This window comes from Oncorhynchus mykiss, chromosome 27 (genome assembly GCF_057628025.1).
Source record: "Oncorhynchus mykiss isolate SJ-2025 chromosome 27, ASM5762802v1, whole genome shotgun sequence".
Classification (NCBI taxonomy): domain Eukaryota; kingdom Metazoa; phylum Chordata; class Actinopteri; order Salmoniformes; family Salmonidae; genus Oncorhynchus; species Oncorhynchus mykiss.
This window is the reverse complement of record NC_143048.1, coordinates 8,420,685-8,446,629: the sequence shown is the minus strand read 5'-3', so window position 1 is coordinate 8,446,629 and position 25,945 is coordinate 8,420,685. Positions and strand designations below refer to the sequence as shown.

The 25,945-nt window shown below is 41.5% G+C and overlaps 1 protein-coding gene across 4 annotated transcripts; it reads left to right on the top strand.

Annotated features, from left to right (window-relative positions):
- Window positions 1-38: 38 nt before the first annotated feature.
- fxyd6 (FXYD domain containing ion transport regulator 6) lies at window positions 39-25,931 on the top strand. Of its 4 annotated transcripts, none has more exons than XM_021587440.3 (8): window positions 39-630; window positions 20,294-20,347; window positions 23,521-23,541; window positions 23,696-23,737; window positions 23,842-23,934; window positions 24,021-24,063; window positions 24,182-24,231; window positions 24,447-25,931. In XM_021587440.3, exons 2-8 carry the CDS (start codon window positions 20,299-20,301, stop codon window positions 24,488-24,490), a joined length of 342 nt encoding a protein of 113 aa, XP_021443115.2. In that variant the 5' UTR covers window positions 39-630; window positions 20,294-20,298; the 3' UTR covers window positions 24,491-25,931. The 4 variants fall into 4 exon arrangements, with proteins under 4 accessions (XP_021443115.2, XP_021443117.2, XP_021443114.2 ...); XM_021587442.3 differs by having other exon boundaries at window positions 44-630; window positions 23,518-23,541; window positions 23,842-23,916; XM_021587439.3 differs by having other exon boundaries at window positions 56-630; window positions 23,518-23,541.
- Window positions 25,932-25,945: the final 14 nt, after the last annotated feature.

Here is a 25,945-nt window from a genome sequence, read left to right as displayed (position 1 = left end):
CGAAACCCTCCCCCTGAGTGAAATTGAAAAAGCATGACCCTCCCCCATTTTCTTCCAGGTAACAATTGTGTACATTTCCACTGCTTCCTAATGTAAATCTCTCTGTCTCTCTCCAGTCTCCAAATATTGATGGTTTAACACCGAATACACGGTATACTACATCTAAAACACAATCAGTGTATATTTGTAACCGGTTGGGTACACCATTCACCGACGTGGAGCCGCGCGCAAAGCTACGGGTAGATGGCTAGATGCTCACGAACATCATCAGTGGTCGTGTGTGTGAGGCAGAGAGAGTGAGAGACAGACAGACATCAAGTGATAGACATCAAGTGATAGACATCAAGTGATAGACATCAAGTGATAGACATCAAGAGACAATTTGGAATCAATAAAAACAAAAGAAACATTGAGATTCATCAACAAAGACTTTGGCAAACTACGTTCATGTTTTGCATTCTAAGAGCGCGACTCGACCAAGAACCCTTCGTGAACTGCAATTGAACAGTGAGAAGGCACAGATATACACATTGGAACAATAATAACGCTTTGCGAGAAGAAGCTGATCATTGTCGTTGATTGGATTGTGGTCAGTCAATTTGTATCTTAAAGTCAAGATAATAGAAACAGGTAAGATAAATTGGGCATGTTTATTTTTCGACATAATTCTAAAGGGGCGTGTGCGTTCTTATATCTACAGTGTGTTATTGTCTGCCTAGTTGGAGCTACATTTTTGGAATGTGGTTTCTGGTCAAAACGAGTGCTAGGGGGAAAATGCATTGTTTCTTAGATGTGAGTTTTACTGTGAGTAGGGTGTATTTGCTAATCAATAATATAGGCAACATTCAATTTCCTGAAATATTGATGTGAATCATTTATTAAGAAAACGTAAACTTCTCGCAATGTGTATAGGCCTATGCATGCCTAATATAAATTGCATGATGGATATAAAAAAATATATATTCACTCATTTTATTTCGCAACAATAACGTCTGTACGAGCATCATATCTTTTTCAAATAGGCCTCAACTATGTGGTGTCGAGAGTTGTTTATGGATTCCATCTATTTTAGTGCCATGAGGGTGTGTCCTTTTCAGTGGCAGTGAATGATGTTAGATTAGCCAAATCGCCCCGTGCAGTGCTGCATAGCAGACACAACACATTCAACAGTTTGTATAATTAGTCCCAGGCTAAATAGATCTAAATGGTATGTAGAACGAATTATTTGAAGCACTTGAATACTCCTCTGTCTTCCACAATACTGGCAAGTCTAGTGGTAAAGCCACAGGTTAAGATCAGAGAAAGTGGCAGACTCGCGGAGCTCGCGCCAGACAGTGTATATGATATGAGCTAGATTTTCTCGGCTATGCACATTCTAAAACATATTAATGCACAGTTAAGCAAACTAAGGCTATGTCGTAATTTAGGTAACACCAGAGACATACTAGACAATATTATAATTTACCAACCAATACAATTATTCGGGAGTTATTGTCCCTCCGTGTCTCCATTTGGCCAGTGACAGACAGCGGTCGGGTGCGCGAAAAAAGCTTATCTGCAAATGATGGATGTGGTACAGAAAGTAGGCTGCAATTATAAAACGGAGGCACTTGTGTTAATCTGGTTGTCATGAGCTGTTGGGTCATTCCACCAAATGAGTACCTTTTGGGTAGTGTAACATAGTATACATTTTTTTTCACCTTATTTTAACGTTCTTTTCTGAATAACACGTTCGATTTAATAAAAATGTTTCAGCATCTCAAGAAGTTAAATTGAAAAATGACTATAGTAAGTGCCTATTAAGTGCCAACAGGATTGACCATATTAGGGTTGACTGTAAAGGGCTTGATGATTTCATCTTAAATAAACCATAAATCCCCTTGTCACAGGGGGAATGGAAGCTTGTTGTGTGCAACAGGGAGGGGCAGTTGAATGCAAGCTTCACAAAAACGTTCATTTTAGCCGTTCTTTCTGGGTAATCGGGTTAATTTGTTATGATCGACCCGCATACTTTCCCACCACAAAACACCAGAAAATGGCTAAAGGGAGTAGAACCAGATCACCTGCTTTAACCCTATGATTTGACTATTAGATGTTCAATGTTTTTATTTTGAAAAAATGTTTTAAAAAGGAATAGTTTCACCATATTAAAACGAGAGTTCAGTTCACGTAGCAGGTTAGATCTTAAAATAAAGGACGAACATTTCATGAGATTGGATGGATCACTAATCACATTAAGTAAATTATAATCTTCAGAAATGACTTTGTCAAAGCAACAAAATAACTAGGGCTTTACAATGATGGGGAAGACTTGGAGAAATTTTAGAGTTAAGTGGGTTAAAATCTCCCTAGAAGTCAGAAGGTGCACCAAGGAACAGATTTATAGAATTTTCCGTGTGGTCTGTATTAATTAAAGCGCACTTAATATAATAGATTTTTCAAATTAAATATTGGTGCACAATTTCTACTGAAAATATGAAACGACACTCTTTTAGTTGAACGACCATGTTGTATAAAGGTTTATGTTCAGCGTGAACACGCATGAATGAACATTTTGAATCTCATCACTGTGCACTACCTCTTTCTCCTCTCCTCACGTACTAGTGTTTCTTGACGCTACCATTTCCAGCCCACCTCCCTCCCCTGTAGCCCACCTCCCTCCCCTCGGCACACATTCCTCACCGACAGTATTTGGTACTTCTAATAGGAGTCACCTGATGGAAACAGTTGCCATAGCAATACCCCGGCACCGTGACAGGAGGCACGTCCAATGTCTTGTTGTCATGGAGATGTACCATCATCATGATGGCAAAGATGTTAAGGCATGAGTCTTGCTCCAGAAAGGACCTTGATGACCTGTATTTTGTCTTAATTCATGATTTGCTTGTTCTGTTTGAGCAAGTTGTAATAAAGTGATAGATGAGACACACACACACACACACATCTGAGAGCTAATCAGAGGCATTTTCATTATGAAGAGCTACAGGTAACTGCCAAAATGAAGGAAACACTTGAGCAAATGACGGTTCTGGCAGCTCTGTTATGGTGTGGGGTGCTTTTTCCCGGCATGATTTAGGTCCTCTCAACCCCTTAGAAGCGCACGGCAAACATCAATAAACACACATCCATTTTGGGTTACCACTTTCAACCTATGGTGAAACATTTCTATCTTGATGGGGGGTCTCTTCCAGGATGATTTGTAGAATCTATACCAAGGCGCATTGAAGCTGTTCTAGGGGGCCATGGTAGCCCACCACCCTATTTAGGCACTTTATGATGGTGTTTCCTTTATTTCCTCAGTTACATGTATCTTTCATCAGCAGAGAGGCACTCTAAAATCATATTGTCAGTAATAGTGGGGTTTGTCACAGGTAATAGCTGCTGTTTTTGTTCTCAGAGTCAGCGAGACAGCGTGATGGGGTAAATAGATTCTCATTCTGCACTCTCCAAATGCCAATCAACACCTGACCTACCTCCTAAACACCTAGATATGGGAGCTTTTACATGAGCTTGGGTGTCCCAGAGAGATGAAGGTTAGTGTCAAATTGACACTGCAATATCCATAATGGGTAAGATCAAGAGAGAAAACAAGCTCCACCGATCAGATCTCAACACTCCCAGATATCATTTCACATAACCATATCTACACACAGAAAATGTTTTGGTCCTCGTGTAGAATCCTTTTGAGTCCCAGATAGAACCCTTAACCCAGAGGGTTCTACATGTAACCCAAAAGGATTCTATCTGTGACCAGAAAGGGTTCTCCTATAGGGATAGCTGTATAACCCTTTTTGGGTGTTGGTTTGATCATGGCCTAGACACTCGCAAACAAAGGTGTGAGTGTTCAGGTGTGAAAAGATTCACACTCACACAGAGAAGGAAGAAAACCAACGGGTCACAACTCACAACAGCATTTCCACTATGATGTTTATTTCTGTCTTCTCCCATATGCTTAATTCATAATTCATGTCTTGGGCTTGAGTCATAGCTCCGTCCCTGGGTTTGTTGCTTCGACAGAGGGTACCGCTGCTTCTACCTCATTTTCTGCCTGCCCTTCCCCTTCTCCCTCAGACAAAGGGAAGTGCTGGCAGCACCATGGGACGGAAACACGGCACCGACAAACAACGGGGTGACAAACGTGGTTTAAGGAGAGGCATAGAGGCCAGTGCAGCGGGTGGCACTTCTCATTTCTAGCGAGGGAGGTGAACTTGAGGGTCTGTGTCACTAGCACTGGCCTGGCTAGCAGTGCCACTCCCCAACAGCAGCTTTCCCACGGGATTCGGAGAGATACGGCCAACTTGGCAACCTCTGATCTGAGAGGTTGAACTGGTTGCATTGCACTTTTCCACTGCGTGGAATTTCAGACTATTGACATTGTTTTTCTTGCCCACTGGTCCTGGTTGTTAGACGGTAGACAGCCGGTCAATCCTCACTCTGTCAGCTAGGGCTAGGCGATCTATAGAATTCATTCAATGAATTGTAATTCATGTTTTAGCGCAATTCCAAATGCCTGTATCGCAAGAATCACGTAATTAAAAATATATATATATATATGTATGAGTTTTTATGTCCGCTTGTTCACATGTTGTCTTTTTGGTCTTATCTCCTTTTCTCCTTCTGTGTTGTGTGCACCTTCCCATGTACACAGGCACTAAGCCCCTCCCCTTGCTACTCACACCAACGAAGATGAGAGATTACTTCTTCCTCTCTGACCAGCAGTTTCAACTCGTTATTTGCATTTGAGGTTTGGTCCAACAGAACCGGTCATATGGACACCAAAACACATTGAGACAATATTTTACTGTAATATAGGAGAAGATAATCTTTCTAATGAGACCCTTTTTATGTCTCAACTCCACAAATTGCGCGCAGAGCAGACTACTGAAATAGGAGTATCAATGAACATTGATTCGGGTAAATGTAGCCTAACATGTTGTCCACACTGCTCGGGTTACATGCACAGAGCATTGCAAAATACATTTTCACATGTTAGTCAACTAGCGTCTGCGTAGCCAGGCACTAAAATAGAACTTGGTTCTATTTGTGATGCTTAGCATGCTGCAAGTCCTTCCTCTCCCATCTCCTCATTGGTTTTACCCACGTGGGTGATTGAAACTGAGGTCCACACTCCAGTCCAGTTGGTGGTGGTAATGCACCTTAAAGTTGTTTTCCAACCACCATATAAAGTCCAAAGGAGAAGAATGACGGAGGAGAGATTACTAGATTACTCAATTTACTCTTTTATCTGTGGATTAATTGTCGGAGTAGAGGACCTTGTGCATTTCAGGTAAAATAACAACCCAATGTTTATATCCCAGGACAAATGACCTAGCAACAGCAGGCTAGCTAGCTAAATTATCATAAATGTTTAATGCTTTTCAACCTGTCCCCAAATTAATATAGTTGGTTTATATTTTGTTTTGATATTTCCACTTGCGTGTACTGATTGCGTCTCATGTGGATGGACAAAATCAACATGTGCTTGCTGAGGCACGTGTGCGCCCGGTTTAGTCAGCATGTAAGTATAATTTCAAAAGCCCTGAATTCATTCAATTATTGCTGACTATTTGAAATGCAGTGTATTTGACCTTGAATTGTGAAACAATGTTTATTTAGAGAAAACATTTTTAAAAACGAGATATACAGTTGAAGTTGGAAGTTTACATACACTTAGTTTGGAGTCATTAAAACTTGTTTTTCAACCACTCCACAGATTTCTTGTTAACAAACTATAGTTTTGGAAAGTCCGTTAGGACATATACTTTGTGCATGACACAAGTACATTTTCCCAACAACTTATTTCACTGTATCACAATTCCAGTGGGTCAGACGTTTACATGCACTAAATTGACTGTGCCTTTAAACAGCTTAGAATATTCCAGAAAATTATGTCATGGCTTTAGAAGCTTCTGATAGGCTAATTGACATCATTTCAGTCAATTGGAGGTGTACCTGTGGATGTATTTCAATGCCTACCTTCAAACTCAGTGCCTCTTTGCTTGACATCATGGGAAAATTAAAAGAAATCAGCCAAGCCAAAAATTGTAGAACTCCACAAGTCTGGTTCATCCTTGGGAGCAATTTCCAAATGCCTGAAGGTACCACATTCATCTGTACAAACAATAGTACGCAAATATAAACACCAAGGGACCACACAGCCGTCATACCACTCAGGAAGGAGACGCGTTCTGTCTCCTAGAGATGAACGTACTTTTGTGTGAAAAGTGCAAATCAATCCCAGAACAACAGCAAAGGATCTTGTGAAGATGCTGGAGGAAACAGGTACAAAAGTATCTATATCCACAGTAAAACAAGTTGACATAACCTGAAAGGCCGCTCAGCAAGAAGCCACTGCTCCAAAAACACCATAAAAAAGGCAGACTATGGTTTGCAACTGCACATGGGGACAAAGATGGTACTTTTTGGAGAAATGTCCGCTGGTCTGATGAAACAAAACGAGAACTGTTTGGCCATAATGACCATCGTTATGTTTGGAGGAAAAAGGGGGAGGCTGGCAAGCCGAAGAATACCATCCCAACCGTGAAGCACGGGGGTGGCAGCATCATGTTTTGGGGGTGCTTTGCTGCAGGAGGGACTGGTGCACTTCACAAAATAGATGGCATCATGAGGAGGAAAATTCTGAGGATATATTGAAGCAACATCTCAGACATCAGTCAGGAAGTAAAAGCTTGGTTGCAAATGGGTCTTCCAAATGGACAATGACCCCAAGCATACTTCCAAAGTTGTGGCAAAATGGTTTAAGGACAACAAAGTCAAGGTATTGGAGTGGACATCCCAAAGCCCTGACCTCAATCCCATAGAAAATTTGTGGGCAAAACTGAAAAGGCGTGTGCGAGCAAGGAGGCCTACAAACCTGACTCAGTTACACCAACGCTATCTGGAGGAATTGGCCAAAATTCACCCAACTTATTGTGGGAAGCTTGTGGAAGGCTACCAGAAATGTTTGACCCAAGTTAAACCATTTCAAGGCAATGCTACCAAATACTAATTGAACGTATGTAACCTTCTGACCCACTGGGAATGTGATGAAAAAATAAATAAAAGCTGAAATAAATAATTTTCTCTACTATTATTCTGACATTTCACATTCTTGAAATAAAGTGGTGATCCTAACTGACCTAAGACATTGCGTTTTTACTAGGATTAAATGTCAGGAATTGTGAAAAACTGAGTTTAAGTTGTTTGTAAACTTCCGACTTCCAACTGTAGAATGTGAATCGGCCATAAAAAATGGAGGTATGATTTTTTTGGCCTTATCACAGAGCCCTACTGTCAGTATAAAGATACTACTCTGAGGTAAACACTACGGAATGGACCTCGTGGGTTGTATTTGCTATCATGCCCCAGCCTCCTCCCTCGCCCAATTCGCTTTCATCCTTTTCCTAGCCCTCCGTTTTCAGCTTGTTAAATGGAAAACGTTAAAGCTTGTACTGTACTCCTCTTTCCTGTGTTTTTTTTATGTCTAATATATAATGCATTCGGAAAGTATTCAGACCCCTTGACATTTTCCACATTTTGTTACATTACAGCCTTACTCTAAAATGGATAAAATAACAACATTCTCATCAATCTACACACAATTCCCCACAATGACAAAGCTAAAATAGTTTTTTTTAAGTTTTGGCAAATCTAAAAAATAATAATGTAAAACCTTATTTACATAAGTATTCCGACCCTTTTCTTTGAGACTCGAAATTGAGCTCAAGTGTATCCTGTTTCCATTGATCATCCTTGAGTTGTTTCTACAACTTGATTGGAGTCTACCTGTGGTTAATTCAATTGATTGGACAGTTCGCAGTGTATCTCATAGCAATAACCAAGCCATGTGTCTAGGCACAGATCTGGGGAAGGGTACCAAAAAAGTTCTGCAGCATTGAAGGTCCCCAAGAACACAGTGGCCTCCATTATTCTTAAATGGAAGAAGTTTGGAACCACCAAGACTCTTCCTAGAGCTGGCCGCCCGGCCAAACTGAGCAATCAGGGGAGAAGGTCCTTAGTCAGGGATGTGACCAAGAACCTGATGGTCACTCTGACAGAGCTCCGGAGTTCCTCTGTGGAGATGGGAGAACCTTCCAGAAGTGTAATCATCTCTGCAGCACTCCACCAATCAGGCCTTTATGATAGAGTGGCCAGACTGAAGCCACTCCTCATTAAAAACCTTTTTGGGCTAGGTGGGACGCTAGCACCCCATCTCGACAACATCCAGTGATTGCAGAGAAATTGCAGAGTGCGAAATTCAAAATACAAAAATCGTAATATTAAACATTCATGAAAATACAAGTGTCATACATCATTTAAAAGCTTAACTTCTTGTTAATCCAGACTTTACGGCGAAAACATACCATGCGATTATCTGAGGACAGCGCCCCGCAAAACAAAAGCATTAAAAACATTTTCCAAACCAGCAGAGGCGTCACAAAAGTCAGAAATAGCGCTAAAATAAATCACTTACCTTTGAAGATCTTCCTCTGTTTGCAATCCCAAGGGTTCCAGCTACACAACAAATGGTTGTATTGTTCGATTAAAGTCCTTCTTTATATCCCAAAAAAGTCAGTTTAGTTGGCGCGTTTGATTCAGTAATCCACCCGTTCCACTCGTTCAACATGCATACAAAAGAATCTCAAAAGTTACCAATAAACTTTGTCCCAACAAGTCAAACAATGTTTCTAATCAATCCTCAGGTATCCTAATATGTAAATAAACTATACAATTTAAGACAGAATGTAGTGTGAATGTAGTGTGCTCCCTCATTCACGCGCGCCACAAGACTACAGTTCAAAATGAGAGCCATCTTGAAAATCTACTACTAACTAATTTTTCAAAAAACAAGCCTGAAATCCTTTCTAAAGACTGTTGACATCTAGTGGAAGCCATAGGAGCTGCAATCTGGGAGGATTTCCTTTGAATATCCCATAGACGAGCATTTCAATGGGTGGTGACCTCAACAAACAAAAAAATTCCGGATGGATTCTCCTCTGATTTTCGCCTGCCATATCAGTTCTGTTATACCCACAGACATTATTTTAACAGTTTTAGAAACTTCAGAGTGTTTTCCATCCAATGCTACCAATGTTTTCCATCCAATGCTACCGATATATGCATATCCTAGCTTCTGGGCCTGAGCAACAGGCAGTTTACTTTCGGCACATCAGTCATCTGAACTTCTGAATACTGCCCCCTAGCCTTAAGAAGGCTAAAGACGCTCAGACGGGCTGACAGCTGAGCAATGTAGAAAGAAGTCGCACTAGGTTTATTCTCCGACAACTTTTGTAAATAATCATAAATTTTGCCTAAATTCATACTTTTCATAACCTCAAAAGCCTAATTTTAATTACCCAGTAATAGGGTGTACCTAAATTAGCATTAGCAAACCACACATGGTCACATGGTTTGGAAAATCGACAGAAAAAACTACACATTCCAACAAATCAACCTCAGCTAAAACTGGTGGCTGCACTGGCTCCAATTCAGGCAACTGTGGAAACCACCCGGGGTTCTGTGGAATCTCACACTACCAAACTGGTCGAAGTTGAGTCTGGGCTCTCCAGCCACAGTGACAAACTCACTATGCTGGAAACCAGGCTTGACGATGTGGCCACTGCCAACAAGTCTCTGAAGCTACAAGTGGAAGATTTGATTTCACGTTCAAAACGCCAGAATATCCGTGTGTTTGGACTGCCAGAGGACTCCGAGACAGGATATCCAACCCAGTTCATTGCGGAGCTGTTCAAGGACGTTTTGGATGATGAGGCTTTTCCCAATCTCCCTGAACTTGATAGAGCCCACCGCAGCCTTGCACCGAAAGCTCGCCCAGGTGGCCGACCGCGTCCTATCATAGTGCGGGTGCATCGATACAAAGAAAGGGAGCTTGTCCTTCCATGGGCAAGGGAAAATAGCGACACCACTTTCCAAGGCCACAAGATCAAGTTCTACCAGGATTTCAGTTCTAGCCTGGCAAAGAAATGGTTTCCGCATTCAACGACATCAAGTCCACTCTGTACAAGAAGGGAATCCGATTGGGCTGATTTATCCTGCCCAACTCCGTGTCACCTTTAACGGCGAGATCTATTTTTTTTTAAATCCGGAAGAAGTACTTCTACCGACAGCACATACATTGAATGCCTGAAATACATTGCCTGAATTGGGATGATTTCTCTCCTGCCTGTATTATGTGAGTAACGTTAGTTCTAGTGACTGTGGGGACAATAGGCTACATATATCTATGACCATCTATCGATCCGTTTCTCGTGAAACAATCCTATGCTAAAGCTTGTTGGCTACAGTAGGTATGTTTGAAGCAGCACACAACTCCTTTCTGTTGTTGACAATGACATACTATACCGTCTCACTGCTCTTTCAACTTCCATTTGATCTGGTTTAGTTTCTTAATCAAAGACAATCGCTGGTAAAAGCGCAGCATTTAGGTTTCTTTCATTTTACTAAGGCTTTGAACTTGCTGCTCCACTAATGGCAATCTATAACCTACATTGCAGTTTGGCAGCCTTTAGGTCATTTTGGAGACTTGCTAGTTAGACACAGATCCTGTCCACCAATATTTGTGTATTTACATTTTTCATTGGGATCTGCATCTCCATTTTTTTAAATGTAATTTTTACTCTTTATTTTTATGAACACTCTGAACTACCGTGGTTTACTTTGGCCATGATTGGTGAGGTTGGTTACTGATGGTCCTCAGTTACATTCACTTTATCTTGGACTCCACTACGACATTGGAGTCTAATACCATCACTCCTCTCTTCCAATTGTACTCTTGATTAATTGTTGCACTAGCAGAAGAGTTTAGGCCCACGGTTAATTTGCGTAATTGTACATATCCAAAATTCTAATTGTCCTTTTGTATACTTTTATTGAATTATTCCCTCCTAACAATGTTTAACAATTTACCAAAACAGGGATTGACTCTTTTCATAGCCTACTGGTTCATTTCAAACGTTTCTCATTACTCAGCCCTGTGGCGACACCTAGTGGACTACACTCATTTTATGGTCATTGAAATGCCACCAATCGCTGTTAACATTTTAATAACTGAAGGTAAAGGTTAAAATGTACACTTGCTTATTGACATATTTTATTTTTTAATTTCAATGACGTATGTAACTTCTTTCCTAGGTCGGTTTGACCTCACTGCACATGTCGGCTAATCAACGGATGCTGAGTAAGAGAGAATTCCTGCTGCTCGTCTTATTCATAATGACGAGTTTAGGATTTGTATTTTTTCTTTTTTCTTTGAAGGGTGTTGTACTATCATTTTTATTTTGGTGTATGTTGGGGGTGGTGCTGGGGGTTACGTTGGCATTATCCAAAGATTCTTGTGCTCTGCTTTTTTTTTGGGGGGGGGGGGGGGGGGATTTTATACATTTTTTATTCAGATGTTTTGCTCATGCTGCTCCTCTCTCAATCTCTCTTTTTCCTCTTTCTTTTTCATTTGACTTCTCCTCTTATAAGGATTAATGTCTAGTTCAACAACAAGTCATGATTGTACTTTAGGGCTTCCAGACAGACTGGTGACATGGAACATTCGCGATTGTGGGGGGAAAATTAAGTGCTCCAGAGTATTTTCACATCTGAATACTGATATCGCATTTATTCAAGAAACACACCTACGTGTTAACGACCATACTAGATTGCGTAAAGCATGGGTTGAACAGGTTTTTCATTCTAATTTTAACGGCAAAGCCAGGGGAACAGCAATAGTGATTCACAAACGGGTACAGTTTTCACCCTCACAGATCAGTTCAGATCTTGGAGGATGTTATACAATAGTTAGTGGCACCCTCTTCCAAACCCCTGTAGTACTTGCGAATGTTTACGCCCCTAACTGGGATGACACTAGATTTATGACATCTCTTTTAGCCTCTCCCTAATCTTGACACCCACCACCTCATCTTCAGCGGGGACCTTAACTGTGTTATTGAACCAAGATTTGACCGGTCTAATCCCAGAACACTTCCTCCTTCCGGAATGGCAAAAGCTCTTTCTAAATTCATGACCCAAATGGGTTGTGTTGATCCATGGCGCTTCCTCCAGCTGGTCACAAAAGACTTCCTCTACTTTTCTCATGTTCATAAAGCCTACTCGCGCATAGACTACTTTTAAAATGTTTTAGAGCCCTTCTCCCCTCAGTTAAAGCTACAGAATATTCTGTGATAGTGATTTTGGACCATTCCCCCCACATTCTTGATTTAGCACTTACTCTGAATGCAAAAAAAACAACAGTTGAATTATAGATTTAACACGGCCCTATTGTCTAAGAAAGAATTCTGTGACTTTATTTCAACCAACTTCTCTTCTTTGGGAGACTTTCAAAGCTGTATTACGGGGAAAGATAATTTCTTACAAAGCTCATTATGTCAAACAAAGAACTGAAACATCAGGAACTGGTGGACTCAATTCGGGCAATAGACCGGCAATATTCAACTTCACCATCCCCTGAATTAACCACAGAGGCTGAAACGTCAAACTCAATTTAATCCGCTTTCCACTGATGAAGCAGAGTTTCTGTTGCAACGAACTTCGTACTACGAATATGGTGACAAGACCAGCCACCTTTTGGCACACCAACTTAAACGCCAGTCAGCATTTCATCTTATCTCTCAGGTATATGACTCCTCCATAATCTTACAAGTGATCTCTCTAATATTAATTCAACTTTCGTGTCATTTTATTCTAACCTCTACAAATCCAACAAATATATCTGCTCTATTCTGCTCCGACGGCTAGCGTACACACCAACTCTCAATATTCAAAATACTTCCCCCTCTCCAGAGGGACCCGTCAAGGGTGCCCTATGTCCCCACTCCTTTTTGCTCTTGCGATAGAACCACTTTCCTTGGCCTTAAAATTATCATCATCATTCACTGGAATCATTCGCTGGTGAAGAACACAAAGTGTCACTGTATACAGATTATCTACTATTATATATCTCTAACCCTGTGAGCTCTGTTGATAACATAATGCATATTTTAAACACGTTTGGATAATTTTCAGGTCACAAATTGAACATTCAGAAAAGTTCATGTTTTCCGATCAACCCTGCTGCCAAGCAAATTCCCCTTGGAGCCCTGCCTTTCCGTCTGTCGCCCTCTGGCTTTCCCTATTTGGGTGTGAATATAATACAGTCCCTGGCTACCCTCCATAAAAGTAACTTTGCAAGCCTTTCTTATTAGCTGGCAGAATCCATTAAATCTTAAATCTATTCAAATTCATATTTTACCTAGGTTCTATAGGTTCTATACCTTTTTCAATGTCTTCCGATCTTTCTGCCGAAATCATTTTTTGCCAAGTTGGATAGGCTCATCAATCATTTTATCTGGGAACAAATCACCTAGGATACGTTGAGCAATACTTCAAAGAAGGAGACAAGATGGAGGATTGGCACTTCCAAATTTACTGCTTTACTATTGGGCAGCCGTTATTCAAAAGATCGTGGTCTAGTGTCATGCTCCAGCTTCCAACTGGTGCTCAATAGAGGTGAAATCCTGCCAATCATCCTCCCTTTCTGCCCCACTGTCCTTGTGTCCTTCAGAGTATACGGGAAACCCCATTGTGCGCTCTACTTTGAAGCTGTGGACAATTTCGTCAACATTTTAGACTTTCTGCCTCTTCTCTTCTAGCCCTATCAGTATCGACCACCTATTTGTACCCTCCAAACTCCACCAGGGTTTTGTTTTGTGGCATGAGATATGTTTGGTTTGTTTCAAAGATGTATTTTTAGATGGGAAGTTTGTCAGCTTTAATGATCTCGTAGCTAAATCTATTCTAGCTCATTCTAATCTTTTGTGCTTTTTTTTGAGCCCGTAACTTTGTTCGCTCTCATTTTCCCACCTTTCCTCAACTACTTCCCAAGACTTTGCTAGAGGAGATTCTGTCCCTCCTGTGGAATCGCAAGTCTGATTTCTAGATTATATGACATTATGCTGACCTCTAAACCCTCTCCAATAAACAAAATCAAGACAGACTGGGGTAGTGAACTTGACCTTGCAGATGACTGGTGGGAGGAGGACCTTCGGGTTAACTGCACATCCTCGTGTGCTCGGTTAAGTTTAATTCAGTTCAAAGTCTTGCAGAGAATTCACTACACCAAAGAAAAACTTTGTCAATTAATTCCTCCCAGACACGAATGACACGTGATAGATGTTCATTCACTCTGGCAGACCACACCCATGTGTGTTATTTGTGTTCTAAGCTGTCTGAGTATTGGTCATCCTTTTTTAATACTAAATACTAAAATTCTAGATATTGACCTGCAGCCTTGTCCTCTAATAGCTATATTTGGAGTTCCATCTTTGTTGCATAGTCTCATTAAAAGTGAAGATGACGTTGTAGCGTTTGCCTCCCTCATAGCCCGTCAGCAGATCTTACTTAACCTCTAGCACTTAGCCATCCCGGATCCGGGATCGTGAATACAGACTCAAGCTCATTACCATAACGCAACGTTAACTATTCATGAAAATCGCAAATGAAATGAAATAAATATGCCATCTCTCAAGCTTAGCCTTTTGTAAACAACACTGTCATCTCAGATTGTCAAAATATGCTTCTCAACCATAGGAAAACAATCATTTGTGTAACAGTAGCTAGCTAGCGTAGCATTTAGCGTTAGCATTAGCCTTAGCATCCAGCGGGCAACATTTCAACAAAAAACAAGAAAAGCCTTCAAATAAAATAATTTACCTTTGAAGAACTTCGGATGTTTTCAATGAGGAGACTCTGTTAGATAGCAAATGCTCAGTTTTTCCAAAAAGATTCTTTGTGTATTAGAAATAGCTCCGTTTTGTACATCACATTTGGCTACCAAAAAAACCCGAAAATTCAGTCCTCAAAACGCGAACTTTTTTCCAAATTAACTCCATAATATCGACTGAAAACATGGCAAACGTAGTTTAGAATCAATCCTCAAGGTGTTTTTCACATATCTCTTCGATGATATATCGTTCGTGGAAGCCTGGTTTCTCCTCTCTATCAAATGGAAAAATACTTGCACCTGGCGCAACGCACCAATTTCGACGCAGGACACCAGGCGGACACTTGGAAAATGTAGTCTCTTATGGTCAATCTTCCAATGATATGCCTACAAATACGTCACAATGCTGCCGACATCTTGGGGGAACGGCAGAAGGTCTAAGCTTATTCCTGTCGCATTCACAGCCATATAATGAGACATTAGAAAACAGAGCTTCAGAAATTCTGCTCATTTTCTGTTTGACGTTTCATCTTGGTTTCGCCTGTAGAATGAGTTCTGGGGCACTCACAGCCAATATCTTTGCAGATTCTGAAACTTCGGAGTGTTTTCTTTCCAAAACTGTCAATAATATGCATAGTCGAGCATCTTTTCGTGACAAAATATTGCGCTTAAAACGGGAACGTTTTTTATCCAATAATGAAGTAGCGCCCCCATAGACTCAACTGGTTTAACTGGATATCCTTCAAACCTCCCACTGCATCATCATGTTTGAAAGATCTAATGTCTTTTCTACACTTAGAAAACATGTAATACACTCTGAGAGGATGTACTGGTAACTTTTTCTTGAGATGGCAGCCTTTAATTTCCTTTTTTGAACAGTTGCCTTCTATTGATCAGGAGTAAGAATTTTGGCCAACGGGATACGGGAGGGTGTGGGAAGGAAAGGATAGTATGTTGTGATATTTTATATTTTTGTGTATGTGTACTTGTGTGCATATTTATATATTATTTCCATTCGTAAATGCGTTTTATTTTTTGTGTGTATGCCGCTTTTGTTGTTAAAGGGAGGGTGGTTCAATAAGTATAGGGGTAAAAGGATATATCTGTTCAATTTGTATTTTGTATTTCTTTATATGTCCTATAAAATATTTTTAAATAAAACACACAAAAAAGACTCTCAGACCATGAGAAACAAGATTCTCTGGTCTGATGAAACCAAGATTGAACTCTTTGGCCTGAATGCCAACCGTCACGTCTGGAGGAAACCTGTCACCATCCCTATGGTGAAGCATGGTGGTGGCAGCATCATGCTGTGGGGATGTTTTTCAGCGACAGGGACTGGGATCAAGGCAAAGATGAACAGCACAGAGAGATCCTTGATGAAAACCTCCTCCAGAGCGCTCAAGACCTCAGACTGGGGGTGAAGGTTCACCTTCCAACAGGACAATTATTATTCTTTTTTAAAATTAGGCAAAGACCCTAGGCACACAGCCAAGACAACGCAGGAGTGGCTTTGGGACAAGTCTCTGAATGTCCTTGAGTGGCCCAGCAGGAGCCCGGTCTTGAACCAGATCGAACATCTTTGGAGAGACCTGAAAAAAGCTGTGTAGCGATGCTTCCCATGCAACCTGACAGAGCTTGAGAGGATCTGCAGAAAATAATGGGAGTAACTCCCCAAATACAGGTGTGCCAAGCTTGTAGCATCATACCCAAGAAGGCTTGAGGCTGTAATCGCTGCCAAAGGTGCTTCAACAAAGTACTGAGTAAAGGGTTTGAATAGTTATGTAAATGTTATTTCAGTTTTTTTATATTTATTAACCTCTCTGGGATACACTTCTCGTTAATCCAACCACAGTGTCCGATTTCAAAAAGGCTTTTCGGCGAAAGTAGAACATATCATTATGTTAGGTCAGCAACTAGTCAAAGAAAGCATTCAGCCATTTTCCAACCAAAGAGAGGTGTCATAAAAAGCAGAAATATAGATCAAATTAATCACTAACCTTTGACGATCTTCATCAGATGACACCTCCAGGACTCAATGTTACACAATACATGTTTTGTTCGATCAAGTTCATATTTATATCCAAAAACCTCAGGTTACATTGGCGCCATGTTCAGAAATGCCTCCAAAACATCCAGAGAAATTGCAGAGCCACATCAAATAACAGAAATACTCATCATAAACTTTGATGAAAGATACATGTTTTACATAGAATTAAAGATAAACTTGTTCTTAATGCACCCGCTGTGTCAGATTTGAAAAATGCTTTACGTCAAAAGCACAATATTCAATAATCTGAGAACAGCATTCAGCCACAAAAGCAAGCCATACAGTTACCCGCCAAGTTGTGGAGTCAACAAAAGTCATAAATAGCATTATAAATCTTCACTTACCTTCGCTGATCTTCGTCGGAATGCACTCCCAGGACTCCCACTTCCACAAGAAAAGTTTGTTTAGTTTGATTACGTCCATATTTATGTCCAAATACCTCCGTTTTGTTCACGTGTTTAGTTCACTATTCCAAAGGCACAATGCGCGAGCACAAAATCCACACGAAAAGTCAAAAGAGTTCCATTACAGTTTGTAGAAACATGTCAAACGATGTTTACAATCAATCCTTAGGGTCTTTTTATAATATATAATATTCCAAACCGACAATAGCGTATTCATTACAGAGGAAAAAGAAGGAACGGCGCGCCCGCGTGACCGCGCAGTAAACAACTGATTGGCCACAGCCTGTCCACTTGTTGAAACAGCTCTTATTCGATCCCCTTCTACAATAGAAGCCTTAAACAACTTTCTAAAGACTGTTGACATCTGCTGGAAGCCTTGGGAAGTGCAATCTGGCCCCAAAGACACAGCATATTGGATAGGCAATCACTTAAAAGAAACTACAAACCTCAGATTTCCCACTTCCTGGTTGGATTTGTCTCAGGTTTTTGACTGCCATATGAGTTCTGTTATACTCACAGACATCATTCAAACAGTTTTAGAAACTTCAGAGTGTTTTCTATCCAATACTACTAATAATATGCATATATTAGCATCTGGGACAGAGTAGCAGGCAGTTTACTCTGGGCACCTTATTCATCCAAGCTACTCAATACTGCCCCCCTGTCACCAAGAAGTTTTAATTTGCAAAGAAAATGTCAACCTGTTTTGATTTGTCATTTTGGGGTATTGTGTGTAGATTGAAAAAAAAACAACTAAATTCATAAATTTTATAATAAGGCCATAACAAAACGTGAAAAAAAGTCAAAGGGGTCTGAATACTTTGTGAATGCACTGTAGTGTAGACTAGTAGAGGTCATCCAAGGTGTCACTTACCGTCGCTGTGTTAATGAGCTATCAGTACCATTAACAAGGTAGCTATGTGTAAGAGTTCTAAGTGGGCTCCTCTTCCTCTCTCTCTCTCTTTATATCTGTACACCTCCATCTATCCATACATCCCTCTATAACTCTCTCTATATATATATATACCAGATGGGTAAAAAGGACAGGATATGATGATTGAATAAGGAAGAGGATAAGAATGCTGTATTGAACAACGATGGGATGTAACGTTCACAGCCAAAAGTCACAGAGCGGAGCTTCAACCGTGTCAGGATCGTCTTTATTGAGGTTGCAGCAGCTGTTAAGACTCAATCGCCACGCAGATTAACCCTTTCCTCTCTCTCAGAAGACTCTCTGGCCACATCTGTAGATGTCTATTAGCCTTCACAACACATCGTCATCCACCACTGTAGACGTCCTCCCTGCCTGTGTATCTCCTGCTAATTAATAGCCCAGGGCTATAGGGTCGGGATGGGCGGTGACTGACTGAATGAGAGGATCGTGAGTACAACACTGTCCTATTTAGTGCAGCTGGGGAGGGTGGTGGGAGTAGACGCAACATCACAGAGCCAGACTTAACAACCCACTTATGTCTGCTCCATAGTGACTGGCGGTTGAGTGCTATTGGCCCAGTCATAACCCAGAACCTGTCTGGATATAGACAAAAGCAGGCATATAAAGCAGACATACTGTTACCGGGTAGAATAGTGATAACATGCAACCAGGTAAAACATGCAGCCAGTTTACAGACAAAAATGCATCCACATAATTGTGTACAGAGACTTTCTGTGCTAGACTGAGAGGTCAGTTTGGCTTTTACATGCAATGTTCTTAATGCCATGAATGACATGTAAAATGTGTAGCTCTGTGAATATTTGCCTGGATTCAACATGACAACATAATGTGTGCTGTGAGGCCACTCTCCCAGTTCAATTAGGCCATTTGTTGCTCAATTACTATCAGGTGCCCTATCATCGAGCAAATTACCTGCCTCCTGAACATGATTCATCCTAAGAAACTTCAATGTGTGGCCATGAGGCTGGGCTCGCCACCTAGAGCTGTTTCAAGGGCAAGGTCACACCTCTTATCCTTAAGGATCGGTCCCTTTTTTTTCAATTTTCTCCTAAAATGACATATTGACAAATCTAACTGCTTGTAGCTCAGGACCTGAAGCAAGGAAATGCATATTCTTGATACCATTTGAAAGGAAACACTTTGAAGTTTGTGGAAATGTGAAATTAATGTAGGAGAATATAACACATTAGATCTGGTAAAAGATAACAACACAAAGAAAAGAAACATGCATTTTCTTTTCATAGTCTTTGAAATGCAAGAGATAGGCCATAATGTACTATTCCAGGTTAGGCACAATTTAGATTTTGGCCATTAGATGGAAGCAATGCATGTGCCAAGTTTTAGACTGATCCAATGAACCATTGCATTTTCGTTCAAAATTATGTATCAAGACTGCCCAAATTTGCCTAATTGGTTTATTAATACATTATCAAGTTCATAACTGTGCACTCTCCTCAAACAATAACATGGTATTCTTTCACAGCACACAAACAGCATCTGGACTGTGGTGCTAAGCGACTATGCTAATGACTTAGGTCCTGTCTAGCCAAATGTATTCTCTCCCCCACAATCTGCATTTTGGTATCAGTAAAGGATTTGCTCCATGGGAAGTGGGGCACATAACTTGGAGGAGATAGATGGATAGAGAGACTCAATCTGGGAGAGGAGAGGAGAAGCAATGGAGGGATTGTTGTCATCTCTTTTGCCTCGAGGGCAAATGTATTTCCATGAAAAGCCTGAATCCAAGTAATCTACTTTAGTATTGTAACCTGTCTTTTGTCTGTAATTATCTCATCTTCAACCCATTACTCTAATTTATCTGGCAGCTTGGCAACTTTTACATCTAGTTTCTATTCCCATCAAGATGTCTGTGTAGTACTGCTTTGAGTATGTAACTGAAAATGAGACACTTGATTGGTATTGATCCATTCATTTTTTTATCACTCTTTCTGCAGGTATCACAGCTGCCTGATTAATGTCATTATCTATCTACCAGTGGATGTTTCACGCCAATATAAATAAAACATTCCTCTGCAGAGCACCCATTTGGAGTAATTTCTAATCTTACCTACTGTATTTGTCTGTGTGAACATGTGTGTCTTGGTGTGTATGTGTGTGGCATGTTACCCACTAACACGTCTCTCTCTCTCTTTCTGCAGTTACCATGGAAACTATTATGTTCTTCCTCTTTTCACTCCTGGTGTATGTGGCTGGTAAGTGCCCCCTCCTCCCCTCAGCCACTACCAACACCACTAACACCAGCACGACGACCACACTATCCACAGGGAGGCAGGAGACACAGGGGAGGGCCGTGGCATGACATGGCAGGCATGGGGTTTTGACTGAGCATTAGTGGATTGACTTATTCTGGAGCCTGAGGCTTCCTTCCTTTGCATGCATAGTACAGTGTGTGTGTGTTATGTATATCCCAAGTATAATGTAATATACTGTATATATACTGTATACAAGTATATTTAGGCCATGACACACATACAGGAACTGTTTAACTCTGCTGCAGATCATAGGTTCTATACATCAGTTGAGAGAGCAACTGAGCCATCCATGTTATGTATTCTTCTATAGAAGACTGGTGTTATCCATACTGTTTGCCTCTCACTCTTTCTCGTCTGTCAATCAGACTAACCTTCCACATTCTATCGCTTTGGTATTTTCCCACCTCTCTTCAGTTCACATTCTGTTCTGGTTTCTCTTTCTCTCTCCCTTTCTTCTTTTGTCTCCAGATTAAACATCTCTCCTTTTCCCTCTTCCCTTTCTCCATCTCCAGATGTACATGTTTCTCTATCAATCTCCCTCCCACTATAATTCAGTGTTTTTCATACACACACACTCCCCATGCTGTGTGACTCCCTGTCTGTTGATATGAATACACATGCTGAGTAGAGTGCACACACACACACACACACACACAGTCTTGTACAACTAACCTTCTGGCGACACACAATTCAGTCCCATTCAAAATTGTCCCTAAACCTAACCCTAGCCTGTAGTCTTACCCTTACCCTAACCTTAACCCAAAAACCTAACCTTAACTCTAACCCTAACCCTAAGCTCCTAACACTTAATGTAATTCTAACCCTAACACTAATTCCAACCTTAACCCTAAACCCCCTAGAAATAGCATTTGACCTTGTGGGGACTAACAAAACATCCCCAGTTGGTCAAATGTTGTTTCTCTTGGTCCCCACAAGAATAGTTAAACACGTCCACACACACACACACAATGGGGGAGTGGAGCAGAAAGAAGGTCTGGGGTTTGTGCAATGGGCCGAACAGTGTTTGCTGATGGGAATTTAGGAAATTAATTGACACAGTGAGTGAGGGTTGGAAGAATAGAGTAGGGGAGGAGGAGGACGGGAGATAACTGAGGCGATCCATTCAACTAATAATCCACAAGGCCAGTGCCATTGCACAACTGGATGTGAATACTGCAGCCTGTCAAGAGTCCTATCCAAGCTCTGATGTGACATACTGTCGTTCAAATATGAGCCAATAAGAATTCTGAATTACAGTGCATTCGGAAAGTATTCAGACCCCTTGACTTCTAACGCTACAGCCTTATTCGAAAATGCATTCAATTGTTTTGTTTTTCTCAACAATCTACACACACTACCGCAAATGTATTAAAAATTACAAACTGAAATATTACATTTACATAAGTATTCAGACCCTTTACTCAGTACTTGAAGCACCTTTGGCAGCGATTACAGCTTTGGCAGCCTCGAGATATTCAGAGACTTGTCATTGTCTTGTTGGAAGGTGAACCTTCACCCCAGTCTGAGGTCCTGAGTGCTCTGGAGCAGGTTGTCATCAAGGATCTTGCTGTACTTTGATCTGTTCATCTTTCCCTTGATCCCGACTAGTCTCCCAGTCCTTGCCGCTGAAAAACATCCCCACAGCATGATGCTGCCACCACAATGCTTCACCGTAGGGTGGGTGCCAGGTTTCTTCAGACATGACGCTTGGCATTCAGGCCAAAGAGTTCAATCTTGGTGTCATCAGACCAGAGAATCTTTTTTCTCATGGTCTGAGAGTCCTTTAGGTGCCTTTTGGTAAACTCCAAGCGGGCTGTCATGTGCCTTTTGATTGGTAGAGTGTTTCAGAGATGGTTGTCCTTCTGGAAGGTTCTCCCATCTCCACAAACTCTGGAGCTCTGTCAGAGTGACCATCGGGTTCTTGGTCAGCTCCCTGACCAAGGCCCTTCTCCTCGATTGCTCAGTTTGGCCGGGCGGCCAACTCTAGGAAGAGTCTTGGTGGTTCCAAACTTACTCCTTTTAAGAATGATGGATGCCACTGTGTTCTTGAGGACCTTCAATGCTGCAAAATGTTTTTGGTACCCTTCTCCAGATCTGTGCATCAAAACAATCCTGTCTCGGAGCTCTACGGACAATTCCTTCAACCTCATATCTTGGTTTTTGCTCTGACAACTGTGGGACCATTCGAAACACATCCAATCAATTGAGTTTACCACAGGTGGACTCCAATTAAGTTGTAGAAACATCTCAAGGATGATCAATGGAAAAATAATGCACCAGAGCTCAATTTCGAGTCTCATAGCAAAAGGTCTGAATCCTTCTGTAAACAAGGTATCTTTTTTTCTGAAAACCGGTTTTTGCTGTCATTATGGGGTATTGTGTGTAGATTGAGGGAAACATTTATGTAATCCATTTTAGAATAAGGCTGTAATGTAACAAAATGTGGAAAAAGTCAAGGAGTCTGAATACTTTCCAAATGCACTGTATGTTCTAAGTGTTGGGTTCTAATTATTAGAGTAAGAACTTGACGGACACGGTGAACGCTTCAACCAAGTTTATTCTTCCCAAAGGATCGAACAGCTGAATCGACGAACACATATTCACACAAGCACTGATTTAACCCTTCTCCTATGCTGTTTCCTCCACATCTGAACAGCCAATGCATCTCTGTTGCTAGAAAGAACCTCTGTTGTTCCCCACTTCATCTAACCTGACCTCTAACCCAAAGTGCTCACTCTTCCCCAACTAAAGGCTGTCATGGTTATTGGTACCAGACGGTGTCTCTTCTCCTCCCAGAGGATCCCTTCCATATGATCCCTGATGGCTAACAATAATGTATCCTGACATAATCTCCCTCAGTGACATTAATAAGTATATTTCTCTCTCTCTCTCTCTCTGTCTGTCTCTGTCTGTCTCTGTCTGTCTCTGTCTCTCTGTCTCTCTCTGTGTCTCTGTCTCTCTCTCTGTCTCCCTCTCTCTGTCTCTCTGTCTCTCTCTGTCCCTCTCTCTCTCTGTCTCCCTCTCTCTGTCTCTCTTTCTCTCTCGCTCTGTCTCTCTCTCTCTGTCTCTCTTTCTCTCGCTCTCTCTGCCTCTCTCTGTCTCTCTCTCAGCAGTAGCAGACCCAAGTGCAGAGGGTGAGTAACCTGTGTGTACAATGTGTTTAGCCATGTTAACCCCAGCCCCGTTATACTTTTTGGTATGTACAGCATTGAAAACTGCTATGATTGTTAGATGTGCGATATGGCTAGTATCTCATTGCCTTGCCTTTTCCTGTGCCTGTATTTTCAGATGGTAAAAAGGAGAAGAAAGAGGTGGACCCATTTGTCTATGGTAAGTAGACCACTGTTAGTGCATCTTGATGCTCTTCCCCATCAACTGACAGTGTTACGATAGCCAAGAGAGTTTCTTAAGTAGACGTCTGTGTCTCTGTGTAGACTATCATAGCCTGCGGATCTGTGGACTGGTCTTTGGCGTGGTACTCTTCGCGCTGGGCATCCTCCTCATCCTCAGTAAGTCTTCATACTTCAGTAAGTCTACCTACGCAGCACATGTACTTTATGGGCCTTCGATTGTTGATTTTAAGATCGGGTTGATGATTTGTTGTCGGTTCTAGGCCGAAAATGTCGCTGCAGTTCCAATCAGGAGAAGAAGCCCAAGTAAGTCAGCATTTGTGCCTGATTGGTCGATTACATTTCTGCTCTGTTGTTATGGGGCTGTGTTCTCCGTCTCTGGTCACCATGACAACCAACATCTGTCCCCTTGGTTCTGTTGCAGGGCCCCTGGAGACGAAGAGGCTACGGCAGAGACCCTGATCGTGTCCAAGGGTGAGAGAACTGTCACTCCCCACTCACCCCTCACACACACCCCTTCGAACACCCTTGACACCAGTCCATGGTCGAGGTCAACCTTTGGGAATGATTTTTCGTAGTTGATGCCCCCACATGTTACGGCCACTGTTTGAAATGACTACCCCAGCCTCACTGGCTTTTCATGAAGTCATGTGAGTTTCCTTGATTCCTCCTCTTCTATCCAATCACAGCTAAGGAGCCAGAGCCAGAGCCTGAAGCTAAGGCTGAGAACTGAGTCAGCCCAACCAGACTGACCCCCACCTGACCGAATCAACCACATCTGCCACTGAACCACTACCTAACGACCAACACAACAACCATGACGATGATGACGACGGCAACAAAAGGTGATGATGCTGGGCAAAAATAATGATGATGAACGAAGATGATAATGAAGAATGAAGATGATGCAAAAGGAATACTGTGCTCTGTTGTTATGGGGCTGTGGGGCTGGGTAGAGGATAGGAGTGTGTAGACGGGGGTGGGGGGGATAATGCAGATGTAAATAGACCTCTAACCTATTGTTCCGTGCTCTGTGCCCGTGTATGTGTCTCAGTGATCTCGTGTGTACCTGTGCCTTTCTGCGACACTCTGTCTCCAGTTTGTTGTCTTAGCCAGTGACACCTTTTTACAGATCGTCTTTACCCCAGTTCTTAATAAGTAAGAGATTTGTCAAGAAATGTTCTTCTTGTTTGTGTTTAGCTTAAATTCTGTGTTTCTATCGTCTTTAGATTCTAGAGGTTACTGTTTGCTATATTTTTGTTGTTGCTGTTATCACCATCACACTTGTAACACTTGTCCTCAATGCTGTTTTTCACGTAGTAGATTCTATACTATGTATACATGCATACATATTAGTATAAATAGTCTATACACAGTTATAGCTATATATATTGAAATATATGTGTGCCTGTGTGGGTACATGAGTTTGGGTGGTGTGTGTGTATGTGTATGTGTGTGTGTGTCTGAGAGGTTGTGTGTTTTTGACTGTGTTGCGCCTTACACACGAGAATCCAACTGCCACAGTTTGCTGACCAAGCACAAGAATGCATCAGAGTTAACTAGGAGCTCACCAACAGTACTTACTGTAGTAAAGTGAGCTCCTACATCAGCTGTATCACTGCCTTGTCCTAGAAGAAAAAAAATGTCCAATCTAGTCTCCTCCTCTGCCATTGGCTGAGCCGGGGCGATACCGCCCTCAGAGGCAGGCTAGGATTGGCCGGTTCCCACACCAGTGCCGCAAATCTGTGTCCTCTATCGTTTATTTGAGAAGCAACAGTAGCTGATTGCAAAATCAGTCTCTCAACCAATGGCGTTTCGCTGTTTTGTATTGTATGATTGGTTATGCATTTAGCTAATGAGAGCGCGGGCCTGTGTGTGAGTGATCGAGAGTGTGTGTCGATGCTAAGTGTGCCAGAGTCATAGTTTTAGACGCCAAATTAGGTGGAAGAAAACAAAAGGAAAATATAATTTGCTCTGTATCAGATGTCAGGTAAAGCTTGTTACGCAGTACGATATATGGAGTCTCATGCGGAGTATCATTGTTACAACAACAAACAAAAGACACACTGTCACGACAATAAGTAACTAACTCTGTTCGTTCTGTGCATGAGGTTGTATTGTAATAGCTGCATGTTGTGCTTGTAGCATAGAAATAAAGTGTCTCTCACCAATAACCTTCACTTATTTG

Coding starts and splice junctions, on each gene's coding strand:
- fxyd6 (XM_021587439.3), top strand. CDS start 20,299: ATGGAAACTATTATGTTCTTCCTCTTTTCACTCCTGGTGTATGTGGCT. Junction 20,348..23,517: donor ACTCCTGGTGTATGTGGCTG/GTAAGTGCCCCC, acceptor TCTCTCTCTCAG/CAGTAGCAGACCCAAGTGCA. Junction 23,935..24,020: donor CAGTAAGTCTTCATACTTCA/GTAAGTCTACCT, acceptor TGTCGGTTCTAG/GCCGAAAATGTCGCTGCAGT.